This window comes from Marmota monax, unplaced genomic scaffold (assembly GCF_021218885.2).
Source record: "Marmota monax isolate L192 unplaced genomic scaffold, Marmota_monax_Labrador192_F-V1.1 WCK01_AAM20220418_F8-fsc00362, whole genome shotgun sequence".
NCBI lineage: Eukaryota > Metazoa > Chordata > Mammalia > Rodentia > Sciuridae > Marmota > Marmota monax.
The window spans coordinates 880,401-898,663 of NW_026694757.1; the positions used below are offsets into that span (position 1 = coordinate 880,401).

The 18,263-nt window shown below is 59.0% G+C and overlaps 2 protein-coding genes and 1 long non-coding RNA gene across 4 annotated transcripts; 1 reads left to right on the forward strand and 2 right to left on the reverse strand.

Annotated features, from left to right (window-relative positions):
* Positions 1–57: 57 nt before the first annotated feature.
* Positions 58–3,536, reverse strand: LOC124079403 (uncharacterized). The gene is made up of 2 exons (XR_006847342.1): positions 3,254–3,536; positions 58–2,743 (listed from the first exon to the last, which is right to left on the reverse strand). It is a non-coding gene; the product is annotated as an uncharacterized LOC124079403 (long non-coding RNA).
* Positions 3,537–11,971: 8,435 nt separating this feature from the next.
* Positions 11,972–15,883, forward strand: Syngr2 (synaptogyrin 2). Of its 2 annotated transcripts, XM_046424939.2 has the most exons (4): positions 12,074–12,220; positions 13,776–14,013; positions 14,539–14,678; positions 14,774–15,883. In XM_046424939.2, exons 1-4 carry the CDS (start codon positions 12,122–12,124, stop codon positions 14,969–14,971), a joined length of 675 nt encoding a protein of 224 aa, XP_046280895.1. In that variant the 5' UTR covers positions 12,074–12,121; the 3' UTR covers positions 14,972–15,883. The 2 variants fall into 2 exon arrangements, with proteins under 2 accessions (XP_046280896.1, XP_046280895.1); XM_046424940.2 differs by lacking the exon at positions 14,539–14,678 and having other exon boundaries at positions 11,972–12,220.
* A 722-nt stretch (positions 15,884–16,605) lies between these two features.
* Positions 16,606–18,254, reverse strand: LOC124079414 (thymidine kinase, cytosolic). Its single transcript, XM_046424941.2, has 3 exons — positions 18,117–18,254; positions 17,751–17,870; positions 16,606–17,653 (listed from the first exon to the last, which is right to left on the reverse strand). Exons 1-3 carry the CDS (start codon positions 18,174–18,176, stop codon positions 17,462–17,464), a joined length of 372 nt encoding a protein of 123 aa, XP_046280897.1. The 5' UTR covers positions 18,177–18,254; the 3' UTR covers positions 16,606–17,461.
* Between the last annotated feature and the right edge of the window lie 9 nt (positions 18,255–18,263).

The following is an 18,263-nucleotide window of genomic DNA, read 5'->3' on the forward strand; positions in this document are numbered from 1 at the left end:
CAGGAGCTGGCCCCTCCCAGCCACTCTGAGGTGTTGGTCCAGGCACAGCCAGGGGCATTAGGACTTTAATTCATTTATTGAGGATCAAATCCAGGGCCTCCCAGGAGCTAAGCAGAGACTGTACCACTAAGCCACCCCTTCGGCCCCTCCAGACTTTTTAAATCATCCAGGGGTCTCTCACATGCAGCTGGGATGGAGAACTGAGAAGGGAAGGCCAGAAGGAGCCCAGGACATGGCTGAAAATCTTCCAGCGTCTCCCTGCATTTCTGCCTGGACACCATCCAGGCAGCTCTGGCCCAATGGCCTGGGGCTGGGGGCTTCTCATGTGATCATGAAGACTTGGCCAGTTCAGCTCCTCCTGCTGCCAGAGGCCTCCCTGAGCGATTCTCCAGGCCATAGTCCCCTCTCCCGAGCTTCTCACCCATGGACCTCTGCCCCTGCTGACCACTTGACCCAGCAGTCCAGGAGGGAACACAGATTAGGTGCTAAGTGCTAGGTCCTGGTCTGGGAGCTGCCTATGAGACCCCGAGGAAAACCAACAAACTGTGTTCAGTCTGCAGAGGGCCACTAGCCTGGCCCAGGTGAAGGTGGCATATGTTAATTAACAGGTCCCTGGACCCCAGCAGCAACATCTGGAAGCAGGTTAGAAATGCAAACTCTAGGCCCAGACCTCCTGCACCGGGAACTCTAAACATCAGTAATATTTTCTGTTTGTTTGTGTTGTTGTCTTGTTTGGGCAGTGCTGGGGTCAAACTCAGGTCCAGTGGTAGAGCAAGAGCTGAGGATCGAACCCAGGGTCTCGCACGTACTAGGTGAACGTTCTACCTCTCAGCCCCAGCCCCAGCCCTAGCCCCAGCGAGTGTTTTAATGAGCCCTTAGAGGAATGCTAAAGTGTGAGGACCTCTGTAAGGACGAAAAAGGGCCTGTCCTCAGCACCTCCTCCTCCCTTCCACCCAAGTGGACCTGGCCAACCACTGGGGACAGGCTTAGAGACCTGGAGGAATTCAGCCAATCTCGGGCCTCAGCTTGCTCATCCAAGACATGGGGAGGAGGTCCCACTCCTCTGAGTGGCCGGAAGGATTAAGTGAGCAAGTCCTGATGGACTGTAGCTAGAAGGGCCTCAGGGCTCCTTTTGCAGAGTGGCCTGAAGGAGCCCAATGGGAGAAGTGGGAATGGGACCCAGGACCCCTTGTAATCAGGAAGACGATGAGGGGACAACAGGGGATGGGCCCCTTCCAGCAGGAGGGTTCATGAAGGAGGTGACAGTGGAGCCTCGGAAAAGGGAGGTTGGCAGAGATGAGGAGGTCAGAGCAAAGCCTGGTGTTGGAGCCCTGCAGGGGGCTGGGAGTGGGGTCCCAGGCCTCTAGACGGGGAGGCCAAGGGACAGGTGCAGACAGAGCCACACACCTGCAGCAGGTGCCACAGGGCCGGAGTGACTTTCTGTAGAGGACAGGGAGCCAACGGGTTGTGAAAGGAGGACCCCACTTTGCCAGTAGCCCACAAGTGAGAGACCCCCTGGGGGTCAGGTCTCCTCGGGTGCACAGTCCACTGCAGGGGGAGGGCAGGAGTCCCAGCGCCTTCCACCTTGGCTGTTCCTGGACTGTCCCGCCAGTGGTGAGGGCTCTCCCATCTCTGTGGCCTCCTCGTCCCTCAGGCCAGGCAGCCTGCTGGGGCCCTTCCCGGAACAGGATGTGAGAGAAACAGGAGGCGGTGGTAGGGCCCTCTGCTGTGGGGAGACTGGCCCTGGGCGGGCAAAGTCACAAAGTGCCACTGTGTGGTGGGGAACTGGAGGGCTCTGGGGTCGCCCCAAACTCCCCTCGAGAGGTGACCTGCAGGTAACCAGCCCTTTCCCCTCTGCCAGATGGAGAGAGGCTTAGCCAATGGACAGAGGGGCATCTCCCAGGAAATGACACCCAACAGAAGGGTACACAGGTGATCCCCAGAGGCCTGGGGTGGGGCAGGAAAGTCCTGGGTCCCACCAAGGCCCAGGGAAGATGTCCCTGGAGCTGCCCATGGCCCTCCTCTGACCTGGAATCCCAAATCCAGAGAAGATGAGGCGACTCCTCAGGGACGCGGAAGCTGAATCCATTCCCCAGAGACGACGGGGGAAAGCACTGCTTCCTGGGCCTGTAGGCAGCAGACCGGCCTCCCCAAGAGACCTCTTCTGGGTCCCCCTGCAGGCCTCACATCCTCCCCCAACCCACCCCCAGCAGGAGCGAGAACAGACTTGACTCGAGAATGGGGATTTTGCTGGGAACTAAGAAAGAATACCCTTGTCCCCTTGGAGAAATGACAGGCACGTAGCTGAGGGGTGGGAGGCACAGGCTGCATCCTCAGGACCATGAGTGGCAGGCCACAGAGCTGACTCAAGGTGGCTGGGGAGACAGGGCGCCACCAAGGGCCAGCACAGCTGGTCTGAGGACACCTGCACTGACTCTCCCCGTTGCCCTTCCCACTGTTCCCTGGACAGGAGGGCCACCCCTCAGACCAGCTCCTGAAGTCACCAGGCCTCAGCAGCGCCCCCTGAGAATGGCAAGAGGGGGAGCCAGGGACAGGGCAGTAATTGGCCTGGGTCAATGGACACTTGGGCCAAGTGTCCATTCCTGGACACATCCGTTACCCCTGGGGGCAGCCAGTGGTTGACCAGGCAGGCGCAGCAGGAGAAGAGTGGAGACAAATGGTTACCTGACGGTAGGGGACGTGGTCCTTGAAGAAGCAGCATTTCCTGCCCAAGTCCCTGAACCTGGTCAGAAAACCATGGGCTGAGCAGGAAGTCATGGCGCACGCCGGTGATCCCAGCAGCTCAGGAGGCCGAGGCAGGAGGATTGCAAGTTCAAGGCCAGCCTCAGCAACTTAGCGAGGCCCTAAGCAACTCAGAGAGACCCTGTCTCTAAATAAAATATCAAAAATGGCTGGGGATGTGGCTCAGTGGTTAAGTGCCCTGAGTTCAATCCCCAGCACGAAGGAAGGAAGGAAGGAAGGAAGGAAGGAAGGAAGGAAGGAACGGACGGAGGGAGGGAGGGAGGGAGGGAGGGAGGGAGGGAGGGAGGGAAAGGAAGACAAAAGATAAAACCACCGACTTGTCTGGAAGCCCCAGATCCAAGCTCAGGTGAGATGCCCGGCTGCATGGGCTGGGAGGACCCAGTGGCCCCTGCAGGGGGCCATCTCATCTGCTCCCACAGCCATCTGTGTCCCTCGACCCCGGGATGTGTGGCCCTGGTCTGGCCTTAGTGCTCAGGAAGGCCTTACTCACCCCACCGATCTCTTAGTTCCCTACTGCAGCCACCAACCAGGCCACAACGCTGGTGGTGATGTGGCTTGGTCTTCTCTTTGTCCATGTCACCTGGGTCACTGGGCATCCCCCCGTGTTCCACTTCCTGGGCGGGTACGGGGCAGTGATGACGCAGGTCTCACTTGAAAGAGGTGCGGACTGAGTTATCATTTCCTCATTTGCTGTAAAAACAAACACTTTGTTGCCGCTAAAAAAAGACCTGGTGTCTGGGTCTCAGGAAAGTACCTGGAGGGGCAGTCCTGCCTCCAAAACAACCCCAGTCCCTGGCTGCTGCTCAGATTTTTGGTGACCAAGCCCTGATAACTAAGAGAATGACTGACGGGTACATCTCCTTCATCCATTCAGCAAATACTCGTGGCTGGTGGCCCACACCTGGAATCCAGCGACTTGGGAGGCTGAGGCAAGAGGATCACAGTCTCAGCAATTTAGTGAGACCCTGTCTCAAAATTTAAAAATAAGAAAAAGAAAAAGGCGGGGGTGTAGTTCTGGGTGAACTCCCTTGAGTTCCATCCCTAGTAACACACACACACACACACACACACACACGGAAGCACAGGCCCCTGAAGATGACCCCAGGGTTTGGTGTGGGCCACGGCGAGGGTTGGCTCCATCAAGTGCAGCCTGCTGGAGGAAACCCGTCAGTGGGAACGGAAGGCGGGCAGGAGGCCTGGGCATTAGGAACCGAGGAGCCTGGGCACCCGGGAGAAGCGGGAGTGACGGCCAGCCTTCAAAGAGTGAGAGAGATGGTCGCTTAGGGAGGGGGCAGGGAAGATGGCCCAGAAATATCACAAGGATGCCAACCTTCAGCCCAGTCCATGAAGGCTCCGGGGGACAGGCCACCACCCAAAATGGTGCCCGGGCAGGAGGGATCCGGTTCCCATAAGATACAGACAGCAGGAGGCTGGCCGAGGTGCCTGGGTGCCGAGGAGGAGCTCAGGACTGGGTGGTGAGAGGCGGCTCACAGCGGGAACGATAAGGGTGAGCAGGGGATGAGGTGACTCGGGCTGATGCAAACGTCACAGCCACGTCCTCATTTCTAGGGAGGAATATCTGACTGGAGACAGATTTAAACTACAGTTTGCTGGGCACAGTGGCACCCACCACCAGCGATTTGGGAGGCTGAGGCAGGAGATCACAAGTTTGAGGCCAGCTTCGGCAACTTAGAGAGGCCCCATCTCAAAACAAAAAATAAAATAGGCTGGGGATGTGGCCCGGTGGCAGAGCACCCCGAGGTTCAGTCCCAGCTACCAATAAACAGAGTTTAAGTCGCAGGAGCAACAGCAAAGGATCCTTGATGGGTGGCCTCCAGGTAGCTCTGAAGCCAGTTAGGATCCTCAGGTGGGGGTCTAAGATTTTACAGAACTGTTCTGGGGGGTGGTGTAAGTGCCCTGTGGCTACCTTAGCAGCAGGCTGAGACGCAGGCACGTGTTCTCTTGCAGTGTTGGAGGCCGGTCCAGAGTCTAGCTGCAGGCAGGCCCTCTCCTTCTGGAGGCTCCAGGGCAAGCCTGTCCCTTACTCTCTCTTGGCTTCTGCTAGGCGTCCACCCGGGTCTCCTGTCCTCTTCTGTTAGGCTCCACCCTAATCCAGCATAGATTACTGAGGAGAAGTAAATCACTTAACTTGATTGCATCTGCAAAGACTCCATTTTCAAATAAGGGCCCATTCAGAAGCGCTCAAACATCATCTATCTTTATCTATCTATCTATCTATCTATCTATTTTTTGACACTGGGGACCGAACCCAGGAATACTTAACCACTGAGTCACTCCCCAGCCCTTTTTACTTTTTTATTTTGAGACAGGATCTCACTTGGTTGCTCAGCGCCTTGCTAAGTTGCTGAGGCTGGCTTTGAACTTGTGATCCTCCTGTCTCAGCCTCCCGAGTCGCTGGGACTACAGGCATGCACCACTGCACCTGGCGTGGAATGTGACCTTTTGGGAGGCCATGATTTTACCCTGGACAGGTGGTCTTCTTGCTCTAAACCAGCCCCCTGGGCCTCAGGTGTGAGGGATTGCAGTCCCTGGGGATGAGACTCAAATTTCCGAACTTCCAATTATCCTGGAGACAAGTCCACTGGGAGGTGGGGTCATCCCGAGGGCCTCGAGCCAGGCTGGCACCAGGCTGCCGACAGCTTCCTGTTTTCTCTTTCTTTTCTTTTTTCTGTTGCTGGAGACCAAACCCAGGGCCTTGTGTGTGCTAAGCACATGCTCTACCCCGAGCTGTACCCCAGCCCCGCCGTTTCCTCCTTTAATCTCCATTTGGTTTAGCCTCCAGTCCCTAGAGTAACCTTGATGTCACTTTATTAAATTGAAAGTGTTTCATTTCACCATTTCAATATCCTGACACAGAAGTTGGACTTTAAACGAGAGACCACCCTTTACTGGTGGGCGAGATCTATAAATGGAGTAGCCACAGGAACAGAGCACACCCATCCTGTAGACTAAAGAGTGATGCCCACCAGGCCCAGCCACAGGCACACAGCTGGAGTCCCAGCACCTCCGGAGGCTGAGGCAGGAGGATGGCAAGTTCAAAGTCGCCTCAGCATCATTTTGGTGAGGCTCTGGCTCAAAATAAATAGTAAAAAGGGCTGGGGATGTGACTCAGAGGTAAAGTACCCTGGGCTAAAACAAGTGAGAGCCCCTGGAAACCAGTTATTAACGGACTTCTCTGAGGCCATATGCAAATCAGGCTGCTATTGATGGCATCACCATGGAAATGAGAGGGGCAGTTTTGCTTTTCACTTTCTTTCTTTTAAGTCAAGATCATTTCCCTTCGCAAAGCCACACTTCGCCCTGGACCCCCATTTCCCGACCTGAGGCAGCCTCGGGCCCAGGGCCATCTGTGGACCAAGAAGGTCTGTTGGCCCCAGAGTTTGCAATGACAGAGGTATCAGTAGAGATCTGTAAATCAGTGCCCCAGAGAGTGACTTCCACTCCAGCCATAGATCTACATTCTGTAAATAAGATTTTGCATGAAAGGCTGTTTGGAAGAAAAGAGCAAAGCACCCCCCACCCCTTCAAAATAGGGGATTCTCAGCTGGGCATGTGGCGCACACCTGTGATCCCAGCCACTTGGGAGGCTGAGGTAGGAGGATAGCAAGTTCAAGGCCAGCCTCAGCAATTTAGCAAGGCCCTAGACAACTCAGTGAAACCCTGTCTCAAAATAAAATATATAAAGGGCTGGGGGCGTGGCTCAGTGGTCAAGCACCCCTGGGTTCAATCCCCGGTACCTACCTATGCCACCTAAAAAAAAAAATCTGAAGCTTTAAAAGAGGCACAGATGAGGTCATCTTTGCTGGAGTCTGCACGGGAGCTCACCGGGAGGCGGCTGTGGGCTCTCCACTTCAGTCTCAACCTGTTGACTTAGTGCTGCTCTGTCCCAGCCGCCCTGGGGACAGGACCCAGGGCCTCCTATCTCCTGCTGAGCTACACCGCAGCCTGCATTGCTTTTTAGACAACAACGTCCTTCTACACGGACCACCACGTTCTGTTGACCCACTCAACTGCTGACACACATGTGGGCCGCCGCCTGCTTCAGCCGGAGGGTGCAGCTCAGGCGAGTGTGGACTGGCGTCTGCTAGGGCGTCTCAGAGCTGCCGGAGCGTGCGGAAGTGGAGGCGCTGAGCCGGGGGTGACCCCTCGGCTTTGGGAAGGAGGGCCAGGCCAGGACTTTCTTACGGTGCTGATTAATCTGCTTTCTTTCTCTCCTCAACCCGTCACCTCCCAGGTATCAGCCCGAGATCTCCACTGCCCCAAGTCCTGCAGGATTTTTCCCAAAGGCACAGAGTTCTCATCATGTGCCACCCCCAAGCACCCCAGCCTGTCACCTACTTCCTCTTGGCCAGCGGGTCATCCAGGTGGACCAGAAGGTGGTGGAGACCCAAAAGCCAGGGGCCCAGCGCCCCGCGGCAGATGTACTCAGAGCTGAGGGCACGTGAGACCGGAGCGTGGGGCTGGGGGGCATGTGGGGTGCAGATGAAAGGAGATCTGCTGGGTGGGCAGAGAGGACCAGGGCAGGACAGTGGGGGACAGGAGACAGGCTGCCTCCCCGAGGCCATCCTTAGTCCCACGGGACCTGGCCACAGGGCAGACCCGCCCCTGGCTGGGGGCCTCCAGGGCAGGTGTGGGAGAGCTGGGGGTGCAGGTGACCAGGCCTGACTTCCGGCTGACGGGCACTTTTCTCAAGTTCCAGCGGTAGATCTTCACAGCCACCAGCGCTGCAGCCAGGTGCCCAGCTGCAGAGGTGGACAAGACACTCTCGGAGGCTGAAGAAGTTGCCCTGGGCCATTTCAGACTTCTCTCTGACAGGCTGCAAACCCTGCCTTCCTCCAGCTAGATCCTCACTCAGGCGTCCTTGGGAGCCAGGGCAGTGGGAGCCAGGACCTGTTGCCTACCTCGCTGGGGGTGGGACCAGGACCCCCATCCACTCTCTGACCCACACCTGAAGAAGACCAGCCACATCTGTAATCCTCAGCTCAGGAGGCTGAGGCAGGAGGATTGCAAGTTCAAGGCCAGCCTCAGTATCTTAGCAAGACCCCGTCTCAAAATAAAAAGAAAAAAAAACTGTTGGGGATGTGGCTCGGTGGTCTAGTGCCCCTGGGAGGGGAGAAGGAGAAGGAGGAGGAGGAGGAGGAGACCAACGAGAAGAGGCAGCCTAGAGGCAGGGGCACCCAGGGCCTGGAGCCCAACAGGTGGAGGTTTGGTTCCCATGCCACCGGCTGTGGAGTCCAGGAGGAGACACTCAGCCTCTGGGCCTCACTTGCTTCATCTGAAAAGAGAATGGAACCATCCCAGGGGTCCTAAGGAAGGATCAGGTGAGAACTTTTGTAGGATAAACCAGCCCTGGGATCAGGACTAATCCCTAAGGATGTTCAGAGCATTGGGCAGAAGGTTCTAGAGTCCAGAGTCTTCTAAGATAGTTCTTGTCCCAAAGAAGCTCTCTTCCAGGCAGGGCTGTGGAGAGGACAAAATCAGGACCATTTGGTGTGACAGACCATCTTTTTTGTTTTTTGGGGGGTACTGGGGATGGAACCCAGGGATGCTCTACCACTGAATGACATCCCCAGCCCTTTTTATTTTTAAAAATATTTTTCAGCTGTCGATGGACCTTTATTTTATTTATTTATATGTGGTGCTGAGACTCAAACCCAGTGCCTCACACATGGGAGGCAAGCGCTCTGCCACTGAGCCCCAGCCCCAGCCCCAGCCCTTATTTTTTATTTTGAGACAGGGTCTTGCTAAGTTGCTGAGGCTGGCCTCGAACTTGCAATCCTCCTGCCACAGCCTCCTAAATTGCAGGGATTACTGGTGTGTGCCACTGAACCCAGCTGAAATTCAAATTTAACTGAGTACTTTGTATTTTCATTTGTTAAGTCTGGCAACTGAAATACATACTACACAAGAATAAAGCTAGAAGTGAAATTTTACGGTACACATTGCAAGTAGACTGGAAGCCCAGACTGAGTAATGGAGTGGGTACTCTGGCAGGCTCCCTGGAGGAGGCAGCAGTCATAGCTAAGCCTCCTGGCTGGTTAGGCATTTTGTAAGGAGGAGACTCACCGGGGAGGGGGTTTAAAACCTCCCAGTCATGACTATACGACCCTCTCCCACCCCGACAGAGCCAGTGTCCCAGCTGCAGGCTGACTTCACCTTGCAGGACAGAGGGTCAGGCCCTAGGGTGGCGATGTCCCACCCGTCACCTGCAGCCTGGTTGGACAGGGCGGGCACCTCCCCAGGCGGCAGACGCTGCTCCACAGGCGGCCTGCCAACTTCTCCTTCCTGGCATCCCGGATGTTGGGCTGGTTCTAGTGCCAGGCTGTAGGCAGTGCAGTGCTCAGAGCAGCACCTTTGACTCGTGCCCCCAGGTGAGGGGAGGTGGCACTTCTGGGTGGGGCCGGGATCCTGCTAGAGTGTCCAGAAGGAGGGGGTGGGAAGCAGAGCAGGAAGGGCCCAGGAGGCAGCCATGTAAAGGGGGCCCACACCCACTGCCCCTGCTGCCACAGGTGAGCTGCCCCTGGGCCCCACCCTCGTGTCGGCCACAGCCCCATCTCCATCGCAGCTGTTGCCTCTGGGTGCTGGCTGGATAAGGTGTTCAATACAGGGAGAGGAGAGCTGGCGGCCACCCTGTGGACAGCTGGGCCCTGCATCGGGGCAGTGGGCAGTGGGCTTGTAGGGCAGAGCTGTTGCCAAGGCCAGAAAGGCTGTGCCAACAGGCATGACTCCAAGGCAGGCGTGAAGGGCCTGCTGTGGGAGGAGGGTCTGCCCAGCCTCGAGCGTCCCTGACGCGACACTGACCGGCACACCCAGCCACCCTGCAAGGGAGGCAGCTGACCTCTGGCTGGGGCACTTTCTTCTGTTCCTCGTGACTCAGATGATGCCTCCCAGGGACCAGGGTGAGCCAGGAGTTTCTGCCCCCCGTGGGAATCACATGGGTCAGTCTCTCTCTCGCAGGTGGTGAAGGAACAGGACTGCGCCTCCTGGGGTCCCCTCTCCAGGACCATCCCTTCATTGACAGTGAAGTGGCACGGGCCTTGTGCCCAGGCCCACGGCAAGCCTTCAGTGGTGGCTGCTCCTCCTCCTTGAGCTGGGAGGCGGCCTCTCCTCGGGGCCTCTTCCTGGCAAGGCTGTCCTGTTCAGAGGCCAGATCATGGGGTATAGACGGGCTCCACTGACCACCCTCTTGGCATTCAGCCCACTTGGTTAGGTGGGTGAGTAAGCTTCCTGCCTCTCCTCATGCCCAGGGCTCTGAAGCAAGCACTGGGCGCCATGAAACTCCCAGAGGCCTCCTGAGGGGTGACTGACAGGTGAGCTCTCCTGACCTGAACCCTCAGCTCCTTTGTCATGAAGGAGGTAACAGAGACACAGGAGGAGAGTCCCCTGCCCTGCCGCCTGCAGGGGAGCCCACCACTGGAATGAAGAAGCCCTGGGGGGGGGGGGATGCAGGGACAAAGGACAGACAGCAAGAACACGGACCAGACCAGGCTTCGGAATGGTACTGATTTGTGGGAACAGAGGCACCTTCTCCTGCCTCCTCCGCATCACAATAGTACTGATTTGTGGGAACAGAGGCACCTTCTCCTGCCTCCTCCGCATCACAAAGCAAAAGAAGAAAGGAAGGGAGGGAACCCAGGGAAGACGGAACCCAGGGAAGACGGGGTTCATTTGTTTGCTGGTTTGTTTTTGTGGTTCTGGGGATTGAACCCAGGGGCACTCTATACTGAGCTACATCCCCAGGCATTTTCTCTTATAAAAAATACTTAAATTTTTTTTTTTCATTCTCTATTTGCCGATGGACAGCTTGCCTTTATTTTACTTATCTTTACGTGGTGCTGAGGGTTGAACCCAGCGCCTCACAGGTGCTGGGCAAGCGCTCTGCCACTGAGCTGCGGCCCCTGCCCATTTTTATTTTGAGACAGGGCCTTGCTAAATTGCCCAGACTGTCCTTGAACTTGAAATATTCCTGCCTCAATCTCCCGAGTGGCTGATGTTACAGGCACGTGCCACCATGCCTGGGGGAAACTATTTACTATCTAAGCAAATGCTTTGCCACGGAGGTACATCCCAGGCTGCTTTTAACTATTCACACGGATCCCACAACAGCCTGTTAAACATGAACAATAAGGTTTATTAAAAAACAAAAACAGGTGGGCATGATGGTGCATCCTGTTATCCCAGTCCCTCCTGAGGCTCAGGCCCCAGTCTGGGTGACAGAACCTCAGCAACTTAGCATAAGACCCTGTCTCAAAATGAAAAAATAAAAAGTGCTGGTATGTAGCTCAGTTGTAAAGTGTCCCTGGGTACAATTCTCAGTTCAATAAAAGAAAAAAAAAAAAGAAGAAGAAGAAGAAAGAAAATGAAAGGCTCTTAGGGTGTCAGGGCCTTCAGCATTTTAGGGGTCCATGGGAAGGACATCTGTGTGGACCCCTGTGCTCACTTCCCAGCAGGTGGTCACCATCCATCCAAGTGGTCACCCAAATGTGGGGAGGAGGCGGAAGACCACTGGTGACAGGCCAGTTCCTCCCCACCCCTGCCCCCCTCTGCCCTGTGGCAGTCCCCTGGCTCACCTCTCTCTGGCCTGCTCACTAGGTACAAGGGCCCTCACCATCCTCACCTGCCACTAGCAAAGGGTGTAATTCTCTCTGGGAGGCAGCACGTGGCCCCCGGAGACGCCCCTCGGTTCCCACGGTCCCCACCCCGGAGCTCTCCTGCTCCCCGTCTCAGAGGCTCTGAACATTTTTTTGGTGTGGGTCGGAGGACGCGGGGAAGAGGCCAGAACTGAGTTGACCTCGGCCCCTGCCTGCCTCCCTGGGAGCCTGGGCTGTCTGCACACCTCCTAGGGACCTGGAAGCGCGCGGCCCCTCGGCCCAGCCCGGGAAGGGTGAGGAAGAGGGGGTCTCGACCCGAGGAGGAGGAGCGACGGGGAGGGGTCCCGGGCTGTGGCTGCTTTTTGCTTTTATTCGGTCGCGCGGCTGGGCACCGACCCCACCCCGCACGCGGCGGCGCGCGCTGTCCCCGCGCTGCGGCCGGGCCGGGTGCGGCGCGGGGGGGGGGGAGGGCGCGGGGCGGGGCCAGCAGCGTCCGGCGGGCGTCCTGGAGGAGGGCCCGGGAGGCCGGGGGCGGGCCCTCTTCCTCGGCACTGCGTCGCCTCCGACCCCCGGGGACGCACGGTCGCGCTGCACTCCTCGGCCGACCCGCGCGCCGCCACCTGCCGCCGCCGCTCGCCGGGGCGGCACTTTGCCCTCGGTCCCCGGCGGCGCGGCCACGCCCCTCGGCCGGGCGGGGCGGGACCCGGCTGGTTCCTGGCGTTCCGCGGCGCGGCGGCGGCGGCGACATGGAGAGCGGGGCCTACGGCGCGGCCAAGGCGGGCGGCTCCTTCGACCTGCGGCGCTTCCTGGCGCAGCCGCAGGTGGTGGTGCGCGCCCTGAGCATGGTGAGCGGGAGCGGGCGGGCGTCCCGCGACCCCCGCCCGGGAGCGCGACAGGTGGCGGCGCCCGGCGTCCCGGGCCTGCGGCGCGCGCGGGGCTGGCGTCCAGGGGCCAGCCGTGCCCTCCAGGCCCCCGCCCGCCGTCCCCTGGGGTCCCGGGCCCGCCGTCCCCGCACCCCTTGCCCCCGTTGCCGCGGCGCGGTGCCGGGGAGGCGCCGCGGGGAGCAGGCCTGTCGCCCTGCTGGCAGTGGGAGGGTCTTGGGGCAGCTCCAGAACAGGTGGCCGCGCGCGCGACTCCCAGCTTGGGAGTTCACCGGAGGGGACTTTCTGGAGCCACATGGGGGCAGGGAGGGGGCTGCCTGGTGCCCCGAAACAGTTTCCTCCCCACCCAGGAGCCGGCCCGAGTCCGCTGCCCTCCCCAAGACCCGGGGACTCAAATGTGCGCCCTCCCCGTGGGCCGGGCAGGCCCTGTAGTTAAGGGGGGGGTCCTCGCCTATGGAACCCGAAGGTGGGGGGGCCCCCGCCTGACTGTGAGGTCTGAGTGGTGCTGCGCTGGGAAGTGCCCAAGGGGCAGATGCTCTGCGGGTCGGGATGGCAGTGCCAGGAGGCCTGTGGGCACTCTGCTCCCAGCACCCGGAGATCCGCCTCCGTCTCCAGCTGGGATAGGGCTGTGACGTCTAGCCCCAGACGCCTATTAAGAGCTCCCTGAGAGGACCTGCAGGGCTGGGCAGGCCAGGGCTGGGCCATAGGGGTCTCAGGGAGCCAGGTGCCCACTGACTGACCCACATTGTCCTGAGGTGGGGTGGGCATGGGCAGTGGCATTGAAGATTGAGAAGGAGATGGGGTGATGTGGGCTATTCCCACTGGACTGGAGTCCGTCTGGCAGATCCAGCTGGTCCTTCCCCATGCTGCCCAATTTCTCCAGAGCACAGGGCTGTGTCCCAGGCCTGTGGGTCACACCACCTGGAGCACCTGGTGCAGGCAGGGCACACTTTGGGGTGGGAGACCAGAGGGCCCTGGGAGGGGAGGGACCAGAATGCTGAAAGGCCAAGACCAGAAGTCCTTGTAGGGAGACGCTGGCCCACTAGGGAGTTGAGTCTGGACCAGGGAAGAGTTAGAGGGGCCAGGGCTACTGCTGGAGGGGGGCTTAGGGAGGTGGGATCCCCAGGCATTCTGGCGTGGCTTTCCAGAGGTGGGGAGCCCAGGCAAGTTGGCCCAGTGGGGGTACAAGATGATGAGGGGAGGGGTTATGACTCTGTGGAAGTTTTGTTTAAGACTCATTCACAGCGGGGTGGGTGGATTGCCCTTCAGCTTCATTTCAGACTGTTTGAGATGACCCTGTAGGCAGGCAGCTGGGCTGGGCACAGGTGTTCCCCAGTCCAGGAGTCCCTGGGCAGGGCTGGGGATGCTAGCCTCAGGGGTCAGCTGTAGTGGGAGAGGCATGTGTTCACACACCCTGCCTGGGTCTCGGTTCTCTGGGTCTCAGAAGGGGTCCCCACTGGCTGTGCCCCCAGAGGGGCTCATTCGGGGCCACCCACCGGATGGCCTCTTTCTCTCCTAGGTCTTCGCCTTGATCGTGTTCTCCTGCATCTTCGGCGAGGGCTACAGCAACACCCCCGAGTCCCCCCAGCTGTACTGTGTGTTCAATCACAACGAGGACGCCTGCCGCTACGGCTGCGCCGTCGGTGTGCTGGCCTTCCTGGCCTCCGCCTTCTTCTTCGTGGTTGATGTCTATTTTCCCCAGATCAGCAACGCCACTGACCGCAAGTACCTGGTCATTGGCGACCTGCTCTTCTCAGGTATCCATCTGTAGGAGTGAGACACCGTGGTCCTAGGGCTTTAGGATTAAGGGACTTGGGAGGACTGGGCACAGTGGCCTCTGCCTGGAATCCCAGCGACGAGGGGATGAGGCAGGGTGGCAAGTTTGAGGCCGTGAGCTTCAATTTAGCAAAATCTTATCTCAAAATAAAAGGACTGGAGACAGCTCAGTGGTAGAGCACCCCAGGGTTCAATCCCCAGCACCAAAGAGAGAGACTGGGGAGGGAAAGAGTAGCTCAGGGCACCTAACCCCCCCTGAGCAAGCAGGCTTTGCCTGTGTCCTGTGACCCCTGACCTGCACAGAAGGCTTCCTGACTGCTGAATCCTGTGGGTGGTGGGGTCCAAGGCGGGACTCGGGCACCAGCCCTCGGTCCTCTTAGCCCTGCCCCAGCTCCTGGGCTCACAGGCCCTGAAGCTTTGGGAGATTCCTGCCTCGGCCTCCCCCTCCCAGCTCCCTGGAAAGCCCCTGCCACTCCCTGGAGCTCACCCTCCGGTCCCTTCCCTAGCTCTCTGGACCTTCCTGTGGTTTGTTGGTTTCTGCTTCCTGACCAACCAGTGGGCAGCCACCAAGCCGGAGGATGTGTTGGTGGGGGCGGACTCGGCTCGGGCAGCCATCACCTTCAGCTTCTTCTCCATCTTCTCCTGGGTAGGTAGCTGGGCAGCGGGCGGGTCTTGGTCCTCAGTGAAGACTGAGGGGGATCAGGGCCCCCTGTCCTGCCTAAACCTCAGGTCTCCCTGCAGGGCGCACTGGCTTCCCTGGCCTACCAGCGCTACAAGGCCGGAGTGGACGCCTTCATCCAGAACTATGTGGACCCCACCCCAGACCCCAACACGGCCTATGCCTCCTACCCCAGCGCATCAGTGGATAACTACCAGCAGCCTCCCTTCACTCAGAGTGCAGAGACCACTGAGGGCTACCAGCCGCCGGCCGTGTACTGAGTGGCCGCAGGGAGGGCGCCCGGGGCCTCCCCCTGCCCTGGACTTTTCCTGCGGGCTGCCTCCTGGAGCTGTGGTTCCTCCTCTGGCCCATACCTGCTGCCGCTGATGACCAGAGGGCCGGCCTTCCCATGCCTGCCTGTGCTGGCAGAGCACCCAAGTGCCTGTGCCCAAAGGGCTTTGCAGCCACGCACCCCACGGGCATTTTTTAGGACAGGGTTTTTAGTTAGATGTTTTCTCATTGCTTATTTTTTTTTTTGGCGATGCTGGGGCTTGAACCCAGGGCCTTGCTCTTGCTAGACAAGTGCCCGACCACTGAGCTATACCCCAGCCCTCAATGCTTTTAATGACTTGCTAACCCTGCTGGAGTCGCCAGAAGCAGGAAGGTGTGGATGATGTGCCCTGTTGATAAGGGCCCAGCATCCCCCCATCCTGAAGGAGCCCAGCCCAGCCCAGGGCTGTAGTAGCCAGTTATTTGGGTTTTCTGCCAAAGACGGGTTGGGAGTCCTTATATCTGTGTTTGGTGCTGGCTCAGGCTCCCTGCCTCCTCACTCAGGTCTGCCACTCTGGTCCCTTGCCTGGCCTCAGGCTGGGCCAAGCTCACTGCTGAACCCTCGGGGTCACCACTGTGCCAACCTCTGGGCTGGCTCCCTCCCTGACAGCCGTGGGGTGGGGCTGCTGCCACCCCAGGCATGACTGGTAGCACTTCCTGCTGGCCCCTACCAGGGCAGCAGGGAGGGACTTTGCCTGATAACACCCAGCTTTATGTAAATATCCTGCAACTTCGGTTTAAGAGTATGGGGAGGGCAGGGGCACCCCACAATATTCGAATGTACTAAAAAAGCCTTGGGAGAAGATGCCCTTGCCCTGAGGTTGTGAGTCTGGATTGGAGATGGAATAAATGTTTTTCTTTCAGTTTCTACTGTCCTTGGTTGGATCTCAGCCTTGGGAAGAATCCCAGTGTGGCACCTGCCCTGGGGGCCTGGGCTCCTGGGCTTGCATTTTGAGTGAGGCCTGGCAGTGACTCCTGCATGCCTAGCGACACACCCCCCCTCTGCACACTGCCTCCCCAGCACCCAAAATAGCACCTGTGCTCAGCTTGTAAACAAGACAGGTTTTTCTGGACTGCCTTGCCAGTGCTGGGGGTTACCTGGGAGCTGCCCCTTTCCTCCCCTACTCCATAGTGAGGGCTGCCCCAGAAGGGTGATGGACTAGGGCCTCCACTTTCCCACAGGTGAGGGCTGAGCCTCTGGACTCCCCTGGGGAGGGAGCAGGCCCATCTCTGGCAGGAGACACACAACGCCTGGCTTCCCTTTTTGGGCTGTTAACAGAAGTCAGAAATGGGCCCTGAGAGTTTCAAAATCTCAAGCACAAACCAACAGGGCCCCACTAACAGGGTTTGAGCCACAAGTATCATGAGCACCCTCATGGGTGGGGCAAAGCAAAGTCCCCTGACACTAGGGACTTGGGAAGAGGTGTGTGGCCCAGACCTACAAGAACATTCCAGCTCCAGTGGACCCTGGCCTCCAAAGGAGCCACCCACAGCCTGCTCTCCAGGGCAGCTGAGCCATCTTCTTGGCTCCTGAACTATCAAGTGTCATGTCTTACAAATAAAACCTGGCCTCTCAGCCCCAGCACATCACGCTTCTCCAATCTGGGACCCAGGCTCCTTCACCCATTTTTGTCCTGAAACCGGCCAGCCAGCCAAGCAGGCACAGGATTAGGACACACTCCACGGTCAGAGGTAAGCAGTACAGACCGTTGGGGACTCCCCTCCCTGTCATGTGACAGCTGTCTCCATAACCCTGGGGGCCCAGGCCGGAGATGACTTCAGCCACTGGTGACTTTTTTTTGGCTGCGCTGGGTAAAGCATCAGGGCCTTGTGCACTCCACCACTGAGCCACACCCAGCCCCCAACTAGTGGGTCTTAATGGTATTTATTTACACTATGGTGAAAAAATGCATGGCCCCCTCCCTCCCTCTCTACGAAACAAGCCCCTGGGGTCTGAGCCCCAGCTGGCTCTTGCCACCCATGTGAAAGATGATGTCATTCTGCAAAACATAGGAAGGGCTTTCAGCCCAAAGTGCAGCAGTGGTCAGCAGGTGGTCCTCAGGAGCAGCCCCGGGCTTTGCGGGGATGGGCGGAAGTGTGGTGCACACTTTCCAAGGAGAACAGAAACCCGCGGTGACGGCACCAAGGAGGAACCCAGCCCGCAGCACCCATGTCACAACAGCATGCCACTCTGCCCTCAGCTGCAGCAGCCAGACCCCAAACCACCAGACACGCCGGCTCCAGCCCAGGGCAGACCTTCCCAGCAGCCGGGAGAACCGAGAAAGGCCCCAGGGAGGGAAGATGTGACAGCAGACCAGGCACAGGAAGGACTCCTGTCACATGGCAAGCCCCACAGGCAGACCCTCCTGCCCTCCCCAGGCTCCTCAGAAGGCCACACAGCGTGCAGGGGCAGCAGCAGGGCCGGGGGCAGGTCCTGGGCCTCAGTTGGTGGGGCTGCAGTGCAGGACCTGCTGCGGGGCAAAGAGCTTCCGGACAGCGGCAGCTTCCCCAGCCCTCCCCAGTGCGGGGCAGTTCTCCTTGTTGTCCTGCCCTGCAGGCTGCACGGAGGACTTCTTGAAGTAGCAGAGGCGACACACGGAGTGGTACTTGTCTGCTCCTCCGATCACCTCGACCTGGCAGCAGGGACCAGAGAGGCATGAGAGGAGGGGCTGGGACAGGGAGGGGGCGGTCCCACGCCCTCCCCGCCCCGCAGCAGAGGGCGGGCGCTACCTCCTTCTCCAGGCCCAGCCTCTTGGTGTAGGCGGCTTCCCGGAAGCACTCCATGCACACAGCGGTCAGCTTCACCACGCTCTCGGCCAGGGGCACCAGGTTCAGGATGGCACCAAACGCCTGCGACACGCGGGACGGGAAGTGCTCAGCCACCTGCCAGGTGCGCGTCGAGGCTCCACCCTTTGACCCGCAGCACTGGGGCCAGGGACGTTCGCCCGGACCTCACTTCCCCCGAGTGCCACACCCCGCGGACCCTCTGCCCACGCAGGTGTCTGCGGCAGCAGATAGCACCCCGGCTGGGCAGACCTGCTCTGTGCCCTGTGCCCGCTGAGGCCCTCTCCCTCCTCGTCCCACCCGAGACCGCACCTTCCTCTGGAAAGTCCCGTCCAGCGCGGCCACGATCACGGTCTTGCCGGCGTTGGCCATGGTCTCACAGAACTCCACGATGTCAGGGAACTGGAGGGACACGGAGAGTGAGCTCGGGCCAAGCAGGGCCGCCTCAGCCAGCACTCT

Coding starts and splice junctions, on each gene's coding strand:
- LOC124079414 (XM_046424941.2), bottom strand. CDS start 18,176: ATGGCCAACGCCGGCAAGACCGTGATCGTGGCCGCGCTGGACGGGACT. Junction 17,871..18,116: donor ACGGGACTTTCCAGAGGAAG/GTGCGGTCTCGG, acceptor CGCGTGTCGCAG/GCGTTTGGTGCCATCCTGAA. Junction 17,654..17,750: donor GGCTGGGCCTGGAGAAGGAG/GTAGCGCCCGCC, acceptor CCCTGCTGCCAG/GTCGAGGTGATCGGAGGAGC.
- Syngr2 (XM_046424939.2), top strand. CDS start 12,122: ATGGAGAGCGGGGCCTACGGCGCGGCCAAGGCGGGCGGCTCCTTCGAC. Junction 12,221..13,775: donor TGGTGCGCGCCCTGAGCATG/GTGAGCGGGAGC, acceptor TTTCTCTCCTAG/GTCTTCGCCTTGATCGTGTT. Junction 14,014..14,538: donor TGGCGACCTGCTCTTCTCAG/GTATCCATCTGT, acceptor TCCCTTCCCTAG/CTCTCTGGACCTTCCTGTGG.